The sequence below is a fragment of the Amblyraja radiata genome, chromosome 23, assembly GCF_010909765.2.
Source record: "Amblyraja radiata isolate CabotCenter1 chromosome 23, sAmbRad1.1.pri, whole genome shotgun sequence".
Taxonomy (NCBI): Eukaryota; Metazoa; Chordata; class Chondrichthyes; order Rajiformes; family Rajidae; genus Amblyraja; species Amblyraja radiata.
The window spans coordinates 4071625-4088189 of record NC_045978.1 but is presented as its reverse complement, the minus strand read 5'-3'; the positions used below and the strand labels follow the sequence as shown (position 1 = coordinate 4088189).

The 16565-nt window shown below is 45.4% G+C and overlaps 1 protein-coding gene across 2 annotated transcripts in view; it reads right to left on the bottom strand.

The window, feature by feature from the left end:
- Window positions 1–5143: 5143 nt before the first annotated feature.
- Window positions 5144–16565, bottom strand: part of ythdf1 (YTH N6-methyladenosine RNA binding protein 1) — a 35832-nt gene continuing 24410 nt past the window's right edge. The window contains exons 6-7 of one of the 2 annotated variants that reach the window (XR_004415428.1): window positions 12696–12803; window positions 5144–6614 (exon numbers count right to left, since the gene is read on the bottom strand). Coding sequence is in view for 1 of the 2 variants with exons in the window: in XM_033041392.1 (XP_032897283.1) it covers window positions 6571–6614 (44 nt within the window). In the remaining variant the exon portion in view is untranslated. The remainder of the gene's footprint in view (window positions 6615–12695; window positions 12804–16565) is intronic. The other variant, XM_033041392.1, reaches the window with a different exon arrangement.

Sequence of the window (16565 nt, the reverse complement as noted above, 5' to 3'; positions counted from 1 at the left end):
CTGAGGGAGAGCTGAGAAGGATAGGAGAAAGTAGGGGCTATCTGAAATTAGAGAAGTCAATGTTCATACCACTGGGGTGCAAACTGCCCAAGCGAAATATATGGTGCTGCTCCTCCAGTTTACGGTGGTCCTCACTCTGGCCATGGAGGAGGCCCAGGACAGAAATGTCGGATTCGGAATGGGAGGGGGAGTTGAAGTGCTGAGCCACCGGGAGATCAGGTTGGTTATTGCGAACCGAGCGGATGTCTTCAGTGAAGCGATCGCCAAGCCTACGCTTGGTCTCACTGATGTAGAGCAGCTGACATCTAGAGCAGCGGATGCAATAGGTGAGGTTGGAGGAGGTGCAGGTGAACCTCTGACGCACCTGGAAAGACTGCTTGGGTCCTTGAATGGAGTCAAGGGGGGAGGTAAAGCGACAAGTGTAGCAATTCTTGCGGTTGCAAGGGAAAGTGCCCAGAGAGGGGATAGTTCGGGTGGGAAGGGACAAATTGACCAGGGAGTTAGAGGGAGCGGTCTCTGCGGATAGCAGACAGGGGGGAAGATGTGGCAAGTGGTGGGATCACGTTGCAAGCTACCGCCAACCGGCGACCCATTAAGACGTCCACCTGCGACCACACCTACGACAACCTACGTCCACCCGGAACAAGCTACGACAAGGGAAGATAATTCAGTCGCCGGTACCTGTCGCCGGAAGGTTTTAAACGTAGGTAGTCCCCAAAGTCAGCACCAGCGACAACCTACGTCATCCTGGCGACAACGTACGTCAGGAGAAATCAAGCTACGCTCATTGGCGTCAAGCCAACTGTCGCCGAAAAGTTTTAAACATTTCAAAATTCAGCGACGACCAGAAAAACGCTACGACTCTTTGGGCGACTGAGGAGACGACTCGCGCCCATGCAGGCGGCACCATGTGGCGACAGCATAGTCGCCTAAAAAATCGCCTAAGTGGGCCAGGGGCATAACTCCGGGACAGGCAGCATCTCTGGAGAGAAGGAATGGGTGACGTTTCGGGTCGAGACCCTTCTTCAGGCTGAACGTTACTCCAGCATTTTGTGTCTATCTTTGGTTTAAACCAGCATCTGCAGTTCCTACACGTTTAGTAATCTAATCCTTCTCGGACTTGAGTCTGCAGAAATGAGATTTTTACACCACCTCATTGTGAACAATTGATTGCTGGAAATTTATGATTTTACTTCGGAGTCACGTGAGTGACTACGTGAAGAACCCGCCAGGACGCATGCGTGTCATATTGCTTCACGCATTGCGAAACGACGTTCCCCCGCAGCGGTGAATTTGAAACCGCGACCGACAGGTAAGTGAATTACTCTGCGGTCATTTTTTGTTTTGCCCGCGCTGTTTTTTCCAGGGGGGAAACTGGACAAAAATAGAGTCCACAAGGGCTGCGTCTAAAGCTGGCTGGGGAGGACCGCGGAGTTGCGGGCAGCAGCTGAAGGCACCAGCATCACCATGAATGGGATCAGCTGTGCCCGACTTAGCACCCGCGCCGGCCAGGTCAACACCACGGCCGGGCGGGAAGGCTACACAGATCAGAGCTTTTGACTCTGACAAATTGAAACGGCAGGCGGGAGGGAGTATTACCCTGCAGTGGCAAGTTTTTAAAACCAAGACCGACAGGTAAGGGAATTACTGCGGTCGTGTTTGTTTCCCGTGTCCGTTTCTTACAGGGGGAAAATATGGACAGGAGTCCACAAGGGCTGCACTGGCTGGGAAGAACTACGGAGTTGCGGACAGCCAGCAGCGGCTGACGGCACCAGATCACCGTTAGTGGGATCAGCTGTGCCCGACTTGGCTGACAAGTCGAACTGCAAAGAAATGTCGCAGGGATCAGCGTTACTGGGGCCAAATGGAGCGGCTTATGGAGCACATGCTCCACTGTGACAGACTATGGGAGATGGAGTCTAGTCACAATGGGTATATAATACACCCATGGCAGCACCTTATCAGGGCTGCACAGTGCATCTCCCTCGACAGAGGGGAGTACTGGGAGCCAATTCTGGGCTGGCTCTGAAGAGGGCTTTTGCTGAAGGAAGAAATCAGTGTGCAGGGGGTGCAAGAACAAGGAAACCTCCTGGAAAAGGAGTCCAAGTTTGTACATCTAAAAACAACTACAGGAACATGGCTGTAATAGACACTACTGCCAAATATTTGGCACCGGAAAATGGGTATCCCTCAAAAATTTCCCACGGTGAAGTTACATCTGAAAACACATTGGAACAGGAGTCAGAAGGCAGGATGTTTAGCTAAGACACTGTGGCATTATTCTGCAATACGCAGTATGAGATTAATAGTCTCAGGAGAACGCCATCCGCCCAGCTTTAAACCCTAAATTTGCAGAGCTGTGCAGACCTGGAGGGATTAATCCACCAATATTACTACTTGGGGGCAACCTGTCAAAACAGGTAACAGAGCTCAATAAGGAGGTCAATACCCTGGGGCTCATAAAGGCGGCAACAGGCAGGATCTCCTACACACGACAACAGCACCCCTAGAGGAGACTCTTGACTAACTCGAGCATTTTTCATTCTATGATTATAACAAATATACTGGATTGACAATGTGCTTTGTGTTGTATTGTATATCTACACAATATCATTGACATCTTATGTAGTCACGACTATTCAATGAAATGTGATAACACTGCTACACATTATTTCCCAGAGCTGTAGTTCACCATGGTACACTTGGTCCTTAAGTCTGTACACACATACAGGGTGCAAACAGGCCCTTCAGCCCAACTTACACATGCTAACCAATGTGGCCCGAAGTCCTGAAGTCTACAGGTACTATCGCAATGTTTAAGATACATTTAGACCGGTACATGGATAGGAATGGTTTAGAGGGATATTGGCCAAACGTAGGCAGGTGGGACTAGTGTGGGTGGGGCATGTTTGTCAGTGTGGGCAGGTGGGACTGAAGGGCCCATTTCCACGCTGTATGACTCAGTGACGCAGTTTAGTTATTGGACGAACTGAGTGCTGCTGTGAGGGAAACCAAGTGCAAACTTCTTCTGAACGATGAAACAATTATCGCAGTCTTACAGCTCAGCACGCTATGAGCCACCAGAGTACTGAACTGACGTTATTAGACGATAGACAATAGGTGCAGCAGTAGACCATTCGGCCCTTTGAGCCAGCACCACCATTCAATGTGATCATGGCTGATCATCCCCAATCAGCACCCCTTTCCTGCCTTCTCCCCATATCCCCTGACTCCGCCATCTTTAAGAGCCCTGTCTAGCTCTCTTGAAAATATCCAGAGAATCGGCCTCCACCGCCCTCTGAGGCAGAGAATTCCAGACTCACAAACTCTCTGTGAGAAAAAGGGTTTCCTCATCTCCGTTCTAAATTACTTACCCCTTATTCTTAAACTGTGACCCCTGGTTCTGGACTCCCCCAACATCAGGAACACGTTTCCTGCCTCTAGCGTGTCCAAACCCTTAATAATCTTATGATCCACCAGAGTACTGAGCAGAAGTTATTGGTGGACTGCGACAAAGAGCACAATGCACCTTTACACACACATGCAGGGCTCAGGGCTATTGTCACGGTCCGGCAGCGACAGACCAACTGCAGACCACCTCCTGTTGATGTAATGGATGCTGTTCTGCTCCCACCCACTACCATAACTTTGGCTGCACAGATCTCTCTTTCCAGTCCAGCAGTGACAGGCAACACAGTGGAGCAGCCGGTAGAGTTGCTGGCTCACACCGGCAGAGATCCTGATGTTGGGTGCCGTCAGTCTGGAGTTTAAAAGTTCTCCCTGTGACCGCGTGGGTTGCCTCCCACATACCAAAACACCTGCAAGATTGTATGTTAATTGGGAAGAAAGGAAGATGCGGAGACAGTAGGCTGTGGGCGAGCTGGGGAGGGGAAGGAGGGAGAAAGCAAGGACTACCTGAAATTGGAGAAGTCAATGTTCATACCGCTGGGTTGTAAACTGCCCAAGCAAAATTTGAGGTGCTGCTCCCCCAATATGCGGTGGGACTTACTCTGGCCTTTCTTCTTCCCCCCCCCCCCCCATCCCCACATCAGTCTGAAGAAGGGTTCGACCCGAAACGACACCTATTCATTCGCTCCATAGATTCTGCCTCACCCGCTGAGTTTCTCCAGCATTTTGGTCTACCAAAACGAATAAATTTCATTAGGTACACAAAAATGCTGGAGAAACTCAGCAGGTGCAGCAGCATCTATGGAGCGAAGGAAATAGGCGACGTTTCGGGCCGAAACCCTTCTTCAGACTGATGGGGGGGGGGGGGGGGGGGGGGGAGAAGGAAGGAAAAAGGGAGGAGGAGGAGCCCGAGGGCAGGGGGATGGGAGGAGACAGCTCGAGGGTTAAGGAAGGGGAGGAGACAGCAAGGGCTAGCAAAACTGGGAGAATTCAACGTTCATGCCATCCGGACGCAAGCAACCCAGACGGAATATGACAGCACCTCATATTCCGCCTGGGTTGCTTGCGTCCGGATGGCATGAACGTTGAATTCTCCCAGTTTTGCTAGCCCTTGCTGTCTCCTCCCCTTCCTTAACCCTCGAGCTGTCTCCTCCCATCCCCCCGCCCGCGGGCTCCTCCTCCTCCCTTTTTCCTTCCTTCTCCCCCCCACCCCCCATCAGTCTGAAGAAGGGTTTCGGCCCGAAACGTCGCCTATTTCCTTCGCTCCATAGATGCTGCTGCACCCGCTGAGTTTCTCCAGCATTTTTGTGTACCTTCGATCTTCCAGCATCAGCAGTTCCTTCTTGAACATAATAAATTTCATTACCCACTTTGGACATTTTATCGATTCAAAACCAGCCAGAACAATCATGCTGGACAATCTATTTTATCCAGCGTGCAAAGGCACGGCAATGGGAAGCTTAAAAATTATTCTATTGCCATACAAATCAGAGGTCGACCTCAAAAGGCTGAACTCAATGCATTTATAATTCAAGTTGGCAGTCTTTAAAGTTTTGCAAGTCTGGGGATTTGAGCGGAAGAAACGTTTTGTCTGTGAATACAGCTTCAATTATGGGCACCAAATTCCACCAGTTGCCTCATCGTCAGATGCACAGCTTTTATATATTCATCCCATGGCATAATGCAGGTACATCATCCAGAAACATTTTTGCACCAAAGAAAACAATAAACTTGGTCAAAGAGCAAGGTTTTAATGAGCTACTGAAAAGCAAAAGTGAATCTAATTTTAATTCGAGAGCTGCATTAACTAGTATTGGGTTTACAATTTTGAACTGAAGGATGAGGAAAAAGAATAGCATCTTAATACACTGATCTTTTCTAAAAATCATATATATCTAAAACTATTCATCAAGGCTGTTGTCACCTGCAGGTTATTGCTGAACGTAACGGGGTGTTCAACAGCTCTGTACACCCATGATACTGACCAACGCATCCCCCCCCCCCCCCCCCTCCCCCCAACCACATCCCCCATTTGCAAAATTCATGACAATCTCACACAATTCATTGACATTTCTTAAGAGAAATTTACAAAATTTGATTCAGAATTCAATGCAACTCATGCATAGTTACTCATTGCACATTTTTTTTTTACAAATACAGTTCATCCAAACATGAATAGAAAGAAAGCTGAACATAATTGAACTGAGCCATGAAGAATAAATCACTTGTGCTTGCTAAACAGATATTGTTTATTAAGGCTTGTATTCTCCTAGAGGACAGAAAATCAACCCGATGATGTTTATTTACCTTACAGGCAATATTCCATAGACATAACTAAAATTGTCTAAATAAGTCTAAATGATAAGTTTATTTCTTTAAATTGAGGTCAATTTTTATAACTAAGTTTAGAAGAGTTAATTGTTTGTTTCCTAATGATAGTAAAGTTCCTCTACAATAAACACGTGCACATTTCTGTGAATCAAAGCAACAGGCATGAGCACCATTTCATGCTTTATCCAAGTTGGTGGCATTTTCAATGGTTCCCTCATCTCACAGACAGTACAGCAAAGTACAGCTTTCGGACAGAAAAAAAAATCAAAATATTTCATCTCGGAAGAATCAAGAGACGTTTGCATCAATTTATAATTTGAGACATCAACCATCATTTCCACTATTTGCTCCTACATTAAAGCTCAGCTTTATAGAAGGAAAAAATAAAATGGCCTTGGGATTTTCATGAAAAAATGCAAATTAACAGCAGCGTGAAAACAAAATAGGAAGCTCAAAGTTTTAAACACACATGACCAAAAACTAGTAACGTTGAAAGCATCACATCATCCAAACTACAGAAGGCTGATGCAGTAATATGTCCCATAAAAGGAGCATGAAAATCTTCATATGGTTGCTAAACAAATGCGAGATAAAGCTTCAGTGTAACAAAACGTTACCAGTGACAGCTACAGCATTTAGGTGCAAAAATTACTAACAAAATGCAGACCAGTCTGGGGAAAACAAAAATAATCAAAAAAAACAGAAGAGTATTAAAAACATGATATAGCTTAATTCCCCTGCACAGAAGGTTTTACTGGATCAGAAAGCTTTGATTTTTCGTTCTGACGCTGGTTTCTCACCACCAGCGATTCAGTTTGTTTTAGTTATTCATCAAGTCAAATGTTTCCTTATCATTTGCTTCGATTCAGGTGCTCCTGCAGGGGACAAAGAAAAAGGTAAAAGGAACCATTTCTTTAAAAACTACATTCGAAACAACATACCAACCAATTCTTAGATTTTCAACAATACTTTACAATCCATCAAATTGTAATTGGTCCACTTGCTTGGCATTGGAGTATAAACAGTATCCTTGTTTGATTCCAATTACCAGCAGGCATTCTTTCAGTATTGCCAAAACCATTTGTTAATTTGCTGGAAATTGGGTAACCATAAAAACAATGCACTGTAGTTGACTGGGGATCGTGGAAAACAAATATTGCACGGAATGCAAACCAAGTTTTCAACTCAAAAGAATGACCATGTCCACATTTGTTAATTTGCTGGAAGCTGGTCAACTATAAGAACAATGCACTGTTGTTGGGAGATAATTGAAATCAAATATTTTGCAGAGATTGTAAAGCAAGTCTCCAACTCAAAAAGATGGCCATATCCAATTAACTCCACATTTCAGGTAATGACCCAGAGCCAGTAATGCTGATGGAAGCGGTTCTTTTAGATGCCAGTCCATTTCCCTCTGTGTGAAAACCCCACACATATTTCTCACCAGTTCTTTACTACTTGCAGACTTTTTTTAAATATTAAACGTACAACATTCTACTCCGAATGTCTCTCGTTATCACAGCTCTCTCGCAGGTAAGCAGGAGTTACAAGTTCACAACTGTGCTGGAGCTCTATCAGAATGATTCCTCTCTGGTAAAATTGGGTCAAAGGAAGATTATGCTGTTAGCAACTTTTAATGTTCAGTTCCCACAAGTCCCAGGCTGAAATTCAATTTGTTTGGGGGCAATTGTACGTCCAGTGTCGTCTTGCCCCTGTAAATGAGGGCATCGCAAATGTGGCCAGCAGATTTCTTAAAGCTTGGTTGTCATTCACAAAGTTGACTAGATATTTAAGATTGACTCAAAATGCTGGAGTAACTCAGTGGGTATTTGCATTCAACTCTGCAGTTTTTTTGTGTAATCTAGGTATTTCAATACGAACATTGGGGGAAAGCTGCCAAGATCTGCCCACAATAAACAACAGACTAGTCTGTAACTGAGCTGTTCCAGGCCATTGGCTGATGTACACAATTCCACTTAGCAGTGCTATCGTCAGCAGCGGCCTCTGCAGTCTGTCTGCGTTTTTATTATTTTATGTCTTATGTTTTTATGTAGTTTTTGTTATTTTTGTTGGGGTATGTGTGTGGGGGGGTGGGGGTAACTTTTAAATCTCTCCCTGCACGGGAGACCCGACCTTTTCTTTGTCGGGTCTCCGTTGTCGTTGGGGCTGCAACGAGGAGCGGCCTCCAACAGGAAGACCGGGTGCTGTGGTGCCGACTACTCACCTCACCGTCGCGGAGCTGGCCGAGTCCAGAGCGGGTAAAGCTGTGGTGGACGCTGCTGCGACCCGACCCCCGGAGATTCGGTGGCTGCAACTGCGGGTTTGGCGGGCGGCACCGGGAGCCCGCGGGTCCCTGGAGGGAGACCGCTTTTCAGGGCTTCCGCAACGGCGACTTCTCCCGCCCGAGTTGCGGGGTTGAAGAGCACCTGAGCGGGGCTTTACAGCACCGCCCCGCGCGGCTTGGAATGGCTGCGGGACTTTGCGAGCGCACGCCGGGGGCTCTAACACCAAGACCCGGTGCGCGACCTTGCATCACCCGGCGTGGCTTTAATGGCTGCGGGACAATTCGCCATCGCCCGCCGGGGGCTTTGACTTTGACTTTGACTCTGACATCGGGGGGGAGAGTGCAGTGGAGAGATAAGTTTTTTTGGCCTTCCATCACAGCAATGTGATGGATGTTTATGTAAATTATGTTGTGTCTTGGGTCTATTTGTTTGTAATGTATGGCTGCAGAAACGACATTTCGTTTGGACCTCAAGGGGTCCAAATGACAATAAATTGAATTGTATTGTATTGTATTGTAACCTGTACAAATTTCACAGCTATCACTCTAGGAAAACTACCCACTGAGCGCACACTAACTACAGCAGCTCCATTAAACAAAACATTAGACATTAAACAGAGTCAAATCAAGCTTTTAATTTAACTTAAATACTTTTAATCGTTTTCATGTTTAGCATTTTAAATGTTTAAAAAATACATTCATGTTGTGTATGTCAACATAATATGGCATTCATATTTATAAGCAAAGAATGTGGGACAGCCATCAGTGAATCAGGGCTCCATGCAGTACCAAGTTGCTCTGGGCGTTTGCAATCATCTGAGACAGGACTGCAAGTGGAAGACTGCACCCCAGGTCACAATGGCAGCAAGAGCAAGCACTCTTGTTATCTGCAGAAAATCCACTGCGTTATGTGGCCGAGTCTTGTACCAACATGGGAATGGAATTCCCCGTCTACACTCAAGGCCTGCTCCCAACCAAAGGGCCGATTACTTGTACCTGAAGCTTTCATCAAGCCAGAGTATTAAGTAATTGACACCAGATTACACTACAGAAGATGAAGTGCAAGTCTGGTATTAGCAAAAGCACAATTTGAGCCTAAATAACTCAATAAATGTGTGTCCCAAACCAGTAGAAAATTAGGACATTATTTTTAGTCCTTTTTAACAAAAATCCCACATTTTAACTCAAGCTTAAAGAGACATTTACAATTCCAAGCAAATTAGCTTTTTACTCCGTCGAACAATTGTTTTCTTAAACTAAAGGTTTCCATTTATGTTCTCTGTCCACAAATCTACCCATCACCCATCCCTTAACCTCAGAATTTATTTAAGCCAATCCATTTTTCTGGAAGGAAGCAAAAGGAAGTGGCGCTATTTCTATATTTTTTTACATCAGACTTTAAATCAAATAAATAATGCAGATATTCCAACGGGATCCTTCTAAGCAAACATATTTATTTGATGAGATGAATCTTGAGGCTTTTCCTCCAATGGTTTGTGATTTGTGACATTGGAATATCTTCCCTTTCTAGAACAGGAGTGGAAATAAATTATATAAGGATGTTCAAAATGCATTTAACAATGATACTAATCCTTGGCCTTAGAATTCTTGGCATTTTTTAGGATGTAAGGTTAAGAGAAAAAAACAATCAAAACCAATGCAGTGTTTCTGTCATGAGAATAATGAACAGATTAAGAGCCAAGACTATGTGTGCTTTAAAAGAAACAAGGGCAAGGTTAGGGATTAACACAATCTTAAATGCCAGAAAATGAAAACATGCCAAGTGGAGCTCTGGGTTAGGATGGAGAGTTGCAAGACATGGTATAAACATTTAGGCGTAGCGAAATGGGAACGTATCAAAAGCCTCTCAGGAACACCAAAATAGGACATAAGCCCAAAGGAGAATGCAACAGTGCAATACTGTGCCAGCTGAAAAGGTCAACCCCGATTAACAGAAGCAAGACCTGCAATATTCAAAATAAACACAGACCTATGAACAAGAACCTTCCTTAGGTGTGATTGACTGCTCTGAAGCAATGCGAAGGACAAACAGGAAAGAAGAGGATGGAACACAGGAACAAAAGTAGTCCATTAATTCCTTAACTACAGAAGATATACAAGCTTGAAAGTGTGCACCGTACTCAAACAGCTTCGTCCCCTCTGTTATCAGGCTTTTGAACGTTTCTTCCAGAAGCTCGGCAGACTGATTCTCCTGTGCCTCATAGCAGATCGTGGACTTTCTCTGGAACTGTTAGAAACATAGAAAATAGGTGCAGGAGTAGGCCATTCGGCCCTTCGAGCCTGCACCGCCATTCAATATGATCATGGCTGATCATCCAACTCAGTATCCTGTACCTGCCTTCTCTCCATACCCCCTGATCCCTTTAGCCGCAAGGGCCACATCTAACTCCCTCTTAAATATAGCCAATGAACTGGCCTCAACTACCTTCTGTGGCAGAGAGTTCCAGAGATGTTCTGCTACAATACTGGGAATATAGTCTGCATTGAATCTTTCCCGTCACTGTCTACTGTACTCAACTTCAGCTTGATTGTATTCATGACATTTTCGGCTTATTTTTAAATTTTTAGTGCGTTTTAAAATTTTGGGTAAATGTTCACTGGTTTGTTTTATGCGGGGGGAGGGGAGTCGGGGTAATTTTTTTTTCAGTTTCTTACCTTGCCGGAGATGCAATTTTTTTTCCGGATCGCATCTCTGGTCGCTCTGCAGCCTACCATCGTGGAGCTGGAAGCCTCCTCAGACTGACTTTGAGCCCCACTGCGGGGCATGGGACTTAACATCGGAGTCGATCCCTTGCCTGCGGACTTTACCATCGCGAGCTCGCCGTCTCAGGAGAGGCTAGTCGGGAGCTCCAACGACGCAGGGTCCGATCGCCGGTGCGGGGGAGCTGACATTCCCCCCTCCCCCCGATGCAGGAGCTGATCGCCCCGTTGCGGAGGTCCCAAACGCTGCCAGCTACGGGTCAAGATTGTCCCGTCAACAAATGGGCTCGAGGCCCCCGACGCAGGGGAGAAAAGAAGGGAAGAGATATGAACTTTTATTTCGCCTTCCACAACAGTGAGGAATGTGGAGGAGTCACTATGGTGGATGTTTATGTTAAAATGTATTTTGTGCGTTCCATTGTTTTTTATTTATATGACTGACTTGGCAAATGAAATTCCTCGTATGTTGCAAAACATACTTGGCTAATAAAGTATTATTGTGATTGCATAATATTATTGGATTTGTTTGGATAGCATGCAAAACTAAGCTTTTCACTTTGCCTCAGTACATGTAACAATGATAAAGCTAAACCATATCACCAGTAAATGTCATGGTTGTCTGTACTTTGATTCCACTGATAGACACAAATGCTGGAGAGAAGGAATATATGACATTTCGGGTCGAGACCCTTCTTCAGACTGACACAAAAAACTGGAGTAACTCACTGATGTCTGAGAAGAGTTTCGACCTGAAACGTCACTCATTCCTTTTCTCCAACGATGCTACCTGTCCCGCTGAGTTACTCCAGCATTTTGTGTCTCTCTTCGATTTAAACCAGCATCTGCTGTTCCTTCCAACACATTGACTTTACTGATCTGTCTTTGCTCGAATTTTGTGGCCCTATGTTCTGCTATAAACGTGCATAGGGAAGTGTCACTAACACAATTAAGTCATCATCACAGATGTAATCTAGCTGTTTACACAACATTTGTAATCAGTAAAATGGTGTGCCCCCAATAAAGTCGGCAATCGGATTGTTCAATTGGCTGAAAATATCAATACAGCCTTGTGCCAAGGTGCAGCTCAAATTCTCAAATACCTTAAACTTGGAAACTTGTTTAGATCTTTTTATGTTCAGTACATTTTAACTTTTGTTTCGTAGTTAAAACATTGCCTGTTTTTACAACCCTACTCTAAACTGCTCATGAGAACAAGTGGTGACCTAATGTCTAGGAAGGAACTGCAGTTGCAGGTTTACACCGAATACAGACACAAAATGCTGAGTAACTCAGCAGGACAGGCAGCATCTCTGGAGAGAAGGAATGAGTGATGTTTGGACTCGATGGACCGAAGGGCCTGTTTCCATGCTGTATGTCTAAACTAAGCATCTTCCTACCCTGCAAACCAGAAGAAATATTTTGAAATCCAGGAAATTAAGCTTTATTTTGCACTTCCTGAGAATTGGTAGAGGCATTTCCTCTACTTTAAGTAGCAATGTAGCCAGTGAAAGGGTCATCATATGACACAGCTTGTCACAAAGAAGGAAAGGCATCTGACGGGCTTTAAGTTCCAACTAGTCCCGCTGCACCAGTTGCATACATGCTCCAGTCATTACAAACGCTTCCACCATTGTCATCTACTTCCCTTCTTGACTTTGCTGAGGATTTGGCTCTACGAAAACCAAATACAATGGAATCTATTTCAACAAGAGTATAGATATCACTGAAAATATGCCTCGTGTATGTAGATTGCACCCACGTCGGGGGCAAGATCCAACACACTGATTAGATCAAAATGAGGGGTAGCCATTCCAATTTTCCACAAATATCTTGGCAAAACTTGGGCAAATAACTTGCTTCCCAGTCTCCACCTTGGCATCTAGCTGGAATTTAACCCTGCGGAAAGATGATCCCTTTGTCGTTTGAGATTAAGTTTTCTATTGCCGCTTACCAGAGGTCTTTGGAGCAAAACTTGAAGAGGATGAGGACTGATGCAGCCGTTCTGATGCAGCTCATTCTCCCTGAAGCTTGGATGACTGTGCCTTCATAGGAGCGGTGGCTGGAAGGGCAAGAGGAGTGGGATGACTTTGAGCACTTGCCAGCCTGAGGCAAGTCAGACATGCTTCAGCCATCTTGGATTTTGTGATCTAATGCAATCTTTGAATCTAATGCAATCTTTGAACTCTACTAAACGTGGAAAGTTTGACTAATCACATTGTACCACACAGCGGTCATGAAACAAGCAATAGTCATAATGGGAAATGAAAGCCCAGAATAGAATTAATTCCAAATAATCCGAACCACACTGTCAAACACTGTCAAGTCAAACTGAAATGAAAGGACAGGTGCAGAGAAGTGCTACATTGAAATCACGAGACAGTGATTAAAGTGGGCGGAACCCCAGCCTGCGGAGTTCTGCCTGGGGGTCAAAAGGGCACACAGCACCAGAAGCCAGTGAAGAAGACACAAGAGACTTGCGAGCGGCAAAACTTGAACAGTAAATCAAAAGGACTGTCCGAAAAGACTGCCGCGATAGCCAGAAAAGGCAAGCAGGACTGATTTTCTACAGACCCGATTGGCAGCCGGTTTTTCACCTGATAAAGACCAAAACTGATAAAGACCAAAACTGGTAAAGACTAAAACTGCTAAAAACTGCTAAAGACTAATCTGCCAAAATAAAAGAAGGAGAAAATAAAAGGTGGAAAAGAAGTGTTTGGTCTGAGTGAATCCAGTTCATCATTTCGGGGTAGATAAATCAAATCCCTTTCAAGCGGGGAATCTGCAAAAACATTAGAAGACTTGACAGTGAAAAACCGTTGTGACCAGGAGATCTGGAAACCTGGAAAAGAGACAGTTAAGTCAAGATAAATCATGGCTGATGAAGTTACTGGAAAGTCAGCTGAGCAGCTCAAGGTGGAGAGGACAACAGCAAAACGGGCATTCTCTCGTCTTGTTAACAGCATCATTAGGAACCATGAAGAAATGTCTGAAGAGGAGCTCAGGAACAATTTCAACAAACTCATGCAGGAGGCCGAAAAAGTCATGGAAGCCAATGACGATGTGGAGGCTGGACTCATTGCAGAGCTGGAGGCGGAGCTGGACGCAGATGAGGAAACTGTGTTAACTGAACAGCAAAAAGCCGACCTGGCAAAGACTGTAAAGGAGTGCGAGTCAAAACTAAAAGAGGTCAAAGGGCTCATCCAGGACACTCTATGGGCAAACTTTGGAAATGTTGAATTATCCACCTCACTAGACAGCAGATGGTGCATGTGAACTGGCTGCTGCTACCGCACCATCAAATAGCAACCAAGAAGCATATGAATTCATGCTTAACCACCTGCAGAAACTGGTAGAGACTGCAAAGGAGACGTACAGTTGGTGGAAACGTTGGGTCCCTCTGGATGAGCAAGAGAGCTTCCAGAAACACCTAAGAACACTCGAGCTTCTCGTCCCCAAGCTGGTTTCCAGGAAGGCTGACTTCATACAGGCAAGAATAAAGAAGGACGCTGAAGGATTAGCACAAGCGGCGAATGCTTTCAATTATCCTTCACCAGCCATCAGACTGAGACCCACGGCCCTTCCTAAGTTTACTGGAAACAAGCGTGACTTTTATAGATGGAGGAAGGATTGGGAAGCACTGCAAAAGCAAGGTGAACCCACTGGATCAAATGAGGTGAAGAAGGTTCAATTGCTGGACAGTCTGGAGGACAAAATTACAAGAGACCTCCGCCTCACAAGTTATAACACTGCAGATGATATCTTTCGTGTCCTAGAGAACCGGTTTGTAAATCAAACAGCTATTGCTATTGAGATAGTGGAGGAGCTTCAGAGAATCCCACCTGTCAGAGGACATCAGCCACGTAAAATAGTGGAATTAATTCAAGCTGTGGAAAAGGCGCTTAAGGACTTGAACGATCTCGGAGACACAGGCGCTATTAAAAATCCACTGATGACAAAATCAATTGAAACCAAGCTTCCAGAAACCCTCAAGAAGGAATGGCTGGTTTATGTAGCTGACAAGAGGAATGCTGTGGCACCAGAGAAACGGTTTGACAGTCTCTTGTCATTTCTCAAAGAGCAGGAGAGCATATACGAACAGCTCGAGCAACTGAGGGACGAGGAGCCGAGTAGAAAGGAAACTCGGACTGAACCAAGACATGCCAGAACCAAGTCTACCAAGTCAGGAAATGACCACACAAGTTGTGTAGTCTGTGGGGACGTAAAGCATAAAAGGAAGCTGTACTTCTGCAAGCAGTTTCGAGGGCTAAAGCTGACAGAGAAAAGAGCTGCAGTAAAGAAGTTGGGAGCATGCAAAAAGTGTCTTGAAGTTCATGATGATGGTTCATACTGCAAACCTGCATATCTGTGTAAAAATCAAATCTGCAAGGATGAACAGACTCCTGAGCATCATTTTTATCTGTGCCCCAATTATGAGATGAGGAAAAGCAGTGTGGATCAGAGAAGGAGTAAATTTGGTCCAGAGGAAGATAAAGGCAAGAAGAAATATACAGTGGGCCAAGAGGAGTTTTTCAGCAAACTTCCACCAGAGTTGGCAAAACAATGCCGAGATGTGTTCTCCAACACTGCATCAAGAGCCTTCAACACTGCAAAGCATCAGCCAAGCCTCCTAAAGGAAGGTGGACTGCAAGAGCATCCAGTGATTATGATGCTTCTGGAGGTCGTAGCAAATGCTGGACAAAAGGTTGGGACATTAATTGACTTGGCTTCAGATACCAACTACATAACTCACAAGGCTGCGAGTAGACTGAACCTTAGGAGTGAAGACATCACGCTTATCGTCCATGGAGTTGGAGGGATGAAGGTCCACGTAGAGACGAGGCGTTACCTTCTAAATATCCGAGTGAAGACTCCCAAGGGCACACTCAAGTCGCACCAGTTAGTTTGTTATGGATTGGACAGCATTGCAGATGTTCACAAACATGTGACACCACAGCAGCTGCAAAAGTTCTTTCCAGACGTCCCACTTGAGGAACTTGTGAGACCAAAAGAGATACATTTGCTCATAAGCCATAGAGAAGGTCAGCTAGCACCTCAGAGGATTAGAACTGCTGGAGATCTCATTCTGTGGGATGGACCACTGGGAAAGACTGTTGGAGGTTGTCATCCTGAGCTATTTGAGAAGCTTACCAGGTCAGCCCACATGTCCAAAACACACTTCGCAAGATCAATGAGAGCAGCTGCTTTAAAGTATGAGGGGCTCACTGACCCAGTCCCTGAGGAACTTTCACCAAACGGACAGGTCGCCGTCAAAGTTCAGAAGTCACGTACATCAACCGCCAATCGGGACTTCTTGGATTGGTGGAAGTGGGATAGCATTGGAGCAGCATGCGAGCCAAAGTGCGGGGGTTGCCGCTGTGGAAACTGCCAGCCAGGCGGAAAAGAAATGACTCTTGCTGAAGAGAGAGAGCTCGAAGTGGTAAGGGAAGGCCTCACCTACGTAACAGGAGACCGTCACAGTAAAGACCCACATTGGCATGCTAGCTTTCCTTGGTTGGAAGACCCAGCTCTCTACCAAATAATAAAAGGACAGTGGAAGCCACATTTCTCAGGACGGAGAGGCAGCTATCCAGAGAACCTGAATGGAAAAGTGCCTACACAGCTCAGGTGCACGACATGGTGGACCGAAAGGCTGCAATCAAATTGTCCGAAGACATGATTGCAAACTGGAAGGGACCAGTGTGGTATGTGAGTCACCTTATTGCTCCAAACCCCCACTCTGTCACAACCCCAGTGAGACTAGTGTGGAACAGCAGCCAAAGGTGCAATGGTGTCAGCTTAAATGATTTGCTGATGAAAGGTC